This window comes from Kryptolebias marmoratus, linkage group LG4, assembly GCF_001649575.2.
Source record: "Kryptolebias marmoratus isolate JLee-2015 linkage group LG4, ASM164957v2, whole genome shotgun sequence".
Classification (NCBI taxonomy): domain Eukaryota; kingdom Metazoa; phylum Chordata; class Actinopteri; order Cyprinodontiformes; family Rivulidae; genus Kryptolebias; species Kryptolebias marmoratus.
This window is the reverse complement of record NC_051433.1, coordinates 30,347,670-30,353,689: the sequence shown is the minus strand read 5'-3', so window position 1 is coordinate 30,353,689 and position 6,020 is coordinate 30,347,670. Positions and strand designations below refer to the sequence as shown.

General features: G+C 38.6%; 1 protein-coding gene across 1 annotated transcript; it reads right to left on the bottom strand.

Moving 5' to 3' along the window:
• Nucleotides 1-1,103: 1,103 nt before the first annotated feature.
• Nucleotides 1,104-4,951, bottom strand: elf3 (E74-like factor 3 (ets domain transcription factor, epithelial-specific)). Its single transcript, XM_017433417.3, has 9 exons — nucleotides 4,713-4,951; nucleotides 4,412-4,560; nucleotides 3,543-3,776; nucleotides 3,194-3,310; nucleotides 2,970-3,113; nucleotides 2,786-2,866; nucleotides 2,582-2,701; nucleotides 2,212-2,407; nucleotides 1,104-2,081 (listed from the first exon to the last, which is right to left on the bottom strand). Exons 2-9 carry the CDS (start codon nucleotides 4,551-4,553, stop codon nucleotides 1,970-1,972), a joined length of 1,146 nt encoding a protein of 381 aa, XP_017288906.1. The 5' UTR covers nucleotides 4,554-4,560; nucleotides 4,713-4,951; the 3' UTR covers nucleotides 1,104-1,969.
• Nucleotides 4,952-6,020: the final 1,069 nt, after the last annotated feature.

Below are 6,020 nucleotides of genomic sequence, written 5' to 3'. Positions count from 1 at the left end.
CAATATGTCTAACAATGAATGTCAGCACCCAACCTTCATTCCTGCAGACAAGGCCCTGAGCTGTTGCTCCATCATGCCATCACTTGTGAACAAGATTCCCAGACACTTGAACTCCTTCATTTGAGGCAGAGACTATTGCCTGGCTTAGAGGGATCATTCCACCCTTTTCTGGTTGAGAACCATGGCCTTGGTCTAAGAGGAGCTGACTCTCATGCACACCACTTCACACTTGCCTGTGAACTGCCCCAGTGCCCTCTGAAGGTCATTACCTGAAGACGTCAACAGTCACAGCATCTGCAAAAAGCAGAATCAAGACAATGAGGTTTCCTAAACTGGGCACCTTTCCTATTCATGAACACCACAAACAAGATGGCTGACAGGGAGCAGCTCTACTTTATTCCAAGAACACAGACAAAGTTCTTGCTTTGGTTGTACAGGGACCAGATAGACCTTAAAAGTGACCCCTGCACCCTGTACTTTTGCAGCACACCCCACAGAATGCCTCAAGGAACACAGTCGTAATTTTTTTCCAGATCAACAATACACGTGTGGACCGGCTAACCATCTCTGCAAAGATGAAGATCTGATTTATTGCTCTAGGACCAGGACAGAAGCCACACTTCATCTCTTGAAACTGAGGTTCTAAAACCTTGACAGGGTAAGCTAATCTTAGGATATTTTAAAAATGATGTGTGCAATTGGTGTAAAGGTGTGTTTTACATGCACAATGAATTAGTATGGACTCAGTAATAGTTGTGTTCTTAATTGTTGTGCATTGATAAATGCTTTGTATGTTTCTGGTAATCCTGCTTTGTTTATTGGTAGGAGCTCTTGAACTCTGAACTTTTAAGTAATGTAAAGTGAATATTTGAATGAAACAGAGTATGCTGATACTCATAGCCTTAAAGACAAAAAGGTGAAAATGTTTAATGTTGCCATCAAGTGTTATATACCAATCCTTATCAATAAATATGTCAAAACCAAAAATGTTATGGCATGTTATTCAACTTTATTATAAAGAGTATATTAAAATTATATACAATTATTGAACAGATGATGTACAACTTATTGGCATTTAATCAAGAGAAAAACAACACAATATATACTGTATAAAAAGTAAATGTTTAATCAAAGTATGACTAAAAATGTTTTTAGTGTTTGTGTGAAACATTTTGTAGCAATTTCTAAAAAACTGAATGAGGTCAAAAAACATGCAATAAAAATGTAGATAATTTACATTTACATGATGAGCTTTACTCTTAATATATGCAGTCATCAAACAAAAGAAATACATGTGAAAAAAATGATTAATTCCAATACAACAATCGTAAAAAGTTAGGTATTGGCTGTGACATATGATCATTCAACCATTCTTTACTTATACATTGTGTAAACACACTTTATAACAAGTAATACAAATAGATATGTAGTGTACATTATTGTTATTGTGAAATAACATCACCTACATTTTTTTCCCATTGTCCTGTCTTCATCTTGCTTTTAAAATGTGATTCTACATTTAGACACACAATTAAGTTTACATTTAAATAGATTTAGACAGAACAATAAAGAAAATTACACATGACCACAAAAGAGCAATTCATTCCCATATAACAAAAAAAAAAACGTTGAACCCTGTAATAAAAATGAGTTAGTCCTGCTGATATAAAGAAATCTAAATACAAAAATGTCTGTACAGCTATTATTGCGTTTGTTTACAGAAGCTTAAAGAAACTGTCTTTAGTTTCTGTAGTGATAACCAAACATATGAAACACATAAAACATTAACATATCGGTTCATAAAACCTACTAGAGCCAAGCACAAAGGCTTACATTTTCTGCAACACCTTCCTCCATGAGGAAGTTTGTGTCTAAAAATCTGGGGTATGAACGACTGTTTTCAGACAGAGTTCAGACAGGTTTTTGTTTCCTGAAGTTCTGCTCTGAGTAGCTTCATACTTTCGACTCCTCACATGCCCATGCCAATCTCCTCCACCTTCCAGCCGCTGGAATTCTTTCCAAATTTGTACACAAGTCTTCTTCCATCAACTCGCTCCAGAATCTCCCTCTTGTAGTAGTACCTGCAAGCAGAAAAAGATTGATTATTGGAGGTTTGGCACCGAGTGTATGCAGTCCCTGAAGTAATTCACTAAGTCTACCCTTTGTCCAATGAAGCGTTTTGTTTATTTTTTTGCTGCAGCTTAAACTCACCTCATGGCACGGCTGAGTTTCTCATAGGTCATGCTGCTGTTCTTCTTCTTCTGGCCCCACATCTGAGCCACAGCCTCAGACTTGAGAAACTTGAATACACCTTCCCTCCGATCCTCCCACTTCATCAGGCCCTGATTCTTCTCTGGGTGAATCAGAATGTCCCGGATGAACTCCCACAGGTGAGTGCCTCGAGGTGCTGTAGAAAGTGAAGGACAACTCGTATAAATGTGTCCAGGTGCACAGCAGAATTAGCAAGATTATGAAAGGCAAACAGGTATGCATTTGTCTCCCAGGGGAAAAAAATGCAAAAATCATGCAAAGTACGATCTATCTGTGTACAGATATTGAACAATGCTTATTTGATATGTACCGTGTTTGCTTTTCTTTGGATTGTCATACAAGCTGCTGCTGTGCTCCCTGCTGATTTTAGGAGGTCGTCCTCGTGGTCGCTTCACACAGCACTCTCTTTCCTCTGTTTTGATGTGACTTTCTGTCAACACAACAAGTTTATAGTCAAAACTAATTGATGCTGTAATACAAAACTTTGCAAAAATGAGTTTCTCTGGTTACTCACTTGATATCTTGGGGTAGGAAAACTCTGGGTCTGATTCACTGCTGCCAGACTCTGGTGAACTCATAAACCTAAATGTCCCACCTGAACACAAAGGACACACATTTCAGAAAAAAGTGACATAGTTCTTGCGCAACAGAAACTATTAAGATACTTATTATGATGAGGATAATTATGTAATACACACTGTTGACAGAGGAGCTGCATTCACTGTCAGACTGATTGTCAGACAGGTACTCAGTGTCATCGAAAGGTGTCATGTGCTCCATGGTGAAATCAGCCACCTCATAATTGTCCCGGTATTCAAAGTCTGTATTGCTGGCAGCTTCATCTGTTGTAAACAGTAAGTTGACTGTTATCCACACATTACACCTTTATGTTAGAGTTCTAAATTATATGTACCAATTATACCTTGGCCAAATATGACAGTGCTGAGGTAAGGAAACTTCTGATTGTTCAGGTTGTCCAAGAAGTTGTCCAGGAGCTGACAGGTCTCACTCAGTTCTGGTGCTGATAGGCTCTGCAGCTCTGAAAAACAAACAAAAATACATGAAGACAGACAGACAGACAGACAGACAGACAGACAGACAGACAGATAGATAGATAGATAGATAGATAGATAGATAGATAGATAGATAGATAGATAGATAGATAGATAGATAGATAGATAGATAGATAGATAGATAGATAGATAGATAGATAGATAGATAGATAGATAGATAGATAGATAGATAGATAGATAGATAGATAGATAGTTTACCATATTTGGTCTTGTGTTCCTGTAAGTTCTGGTGGAGATGCGGGCCAAGCTGGGGGCCAAAGATTCCAATCATCTCTTCCTGGTTCTTGTGGCAGAGGGCGGGGCCGTCCATGGCACAGTAAGCCAGACTCAGGGTGCTGGCATCAAACTTAGTGTTCTCTACATGGTCACTGAGCCACTCTAGGACATGTTCTGCTGTCCAGCAGTGAGGACTTGTCTGCTTGTACCATTGAGCTGAGGAATAAAAGACAGTAATTACTTTAAATTCTTCCGATTGCGTATTGATGGCATGTTTTGGTGATTATTCAGTCATGCTCTGATTTCACTGGTTGGCCTTGATGCTTAGCAGCTCTGAATGATCATCAACTTTCATTCCAAAACCTTATTTGGGCTCAAGCATCTAACTAAATTCAGTTTATTCACATTTATCTATTTTCAACTGAACCAAGTCTTTAAAACACAACCTTGTTAAAATATGTGCAACATCTTTAGTTGTCTGTAACTAGGAGTGATAACAATCTAAAACATGGTCTGGTCTGGAGGTCAGACAAGGTCTGACAGATATAGAAAGCACAACTGAACTAAGAGGTCACAGAATTCTCCGTTGTTATGGCTGAGCTGAGTTAAACATTGGCTCTGTGGTAAATCATTAACTCCTAGTGTCTAAATTAGGTCAAAGTAGAGCAAGCTCATGGTTCCTTCAGCTTCGGTTTGAAAACAGGAGATCATGTTAACTACTGCATAGGCTGTAATGGTTAATAGAAGCCCCAGCGGGGCAAACGTTTTACATTACATTTACCTACGTGTCCGTTAAATAGTAGAAGCAGTTCATGAGGATAAACTGTCACATCATTAAATGATCCTCTCACCACTTCTGTTGTAGTGGAACGCTGGGGTCCGGTTCTGCAGGACACTGAGGCCAGTGGGCTGCTGCAGGACATCCATCAGGCCAGTCTGGTACATCGTGATGTTGGCGTTAGTCAGGATACTGCTGAGGCACGGCGAAGACATTTACTCACTAAGAGACAGGAGATACTTGGTTACAAACCAGTCAATAAAAAAAACATTTTTTAATGGGCATTCACATTGTTTTTACTTATTTAAAGCATGTGTTACTTCTACATACGATCACTAACAAGTTATTTTCAAAAGTTACCCAAAGTCAATTACCTAATTTCGGAACAAGCCACAGTATGATGCAGAACCTGATGCTCCAAGACGATCCACAGTGTTGACTTGAGGCTGTACCTGTCTTCTGCGCTGTCTGTCTCTTAGGCAAATATACACCTGCCTTTGCACTGGAACACTTTTATCCTAAAGCAGTGGGGGATGGACTCAGGTAAATTCAGGGGAATTCCACCTGGGAGTGGCCACACCAATATCCCGCCTACGGTTTCCTGAGAACTTGATCAACAACACGAACCTGTCCTGCTTTTGTTTCCAAACCTTATCCACTGTTTTTATAGCCATCACCAGTGAAGGTTAGATTAACTGGACATGCTTTACTTTTTTTAAGAGTGTCCTGAGATACCTTTCTTTGTGGAATGGCGCTATATAAACAAACTGAATAGGAGTGAACTATTGTTCTTGTTGCACTGATTTGCTAACACTTAGTAGAACCTTTTTATACTTTTGCCTGAATTATATTCCTTCACTTCAACCACAGATAGCAGTCCAGATACAGTTAAAAAAAGGTTTGCAAACATGTATTTTAAAGCTGTGTGTTAGTGCCCATCACCAAAAGGAGTCTGTCTGCCACTGAATGAACTCCAACAAAGCTTGTAGAAACAAATTTTTGGATGTACATCTGCAACTGATTATCTTTGAAGTCAACTTTTTTAAGATGGCGCCACCGCCAACTGACCTTAAAAAACACAAACCTAGCAACACTGCAGTCAGTTTTACAATTATTGACCTAACATTTGATGTGATAATAGTTGAGACTGATCCCCAACACAAAATCTGAGAGCTAAGAGATTGAGCCATTTCTTTGTTTTTGCTGTAGCTGATTACTTTGTAGAGAACTAACCCATTTCAAAATGGCTGCCACAGTCAAGTTACCTTTATAACACAAAAATGGCTATAATTCAATTTACAGATATTGTGAATCATACACAAATATTTTAAACAATGCATGTTTTTAGTTATTAGACAGAATGAGATCAATTGTCCTTGTTATGCTGATGATACTCACTTATATTTATACATAAAACTCAATAAATCCGGTCAGTAACTTTGATTACAATCATGTCTTAAAGACATAAAAACCTGGTTGACTCTTAATCTTCTGCTTTTAAACTCAGACAGACAGAGGTAGTGGTCTTTGGACCTGATCATCTTAGGAACAAACCTTACAGCCTTTCACTTCCTCTGGATGGCATTAATTTGGCCCTAATATAAATTAATGCAAGATTTAGAGATTCAAGGACACCTTTTTTCCCTACTGCCATCAAAACTCCAAAACAGCTGACTGAAGTC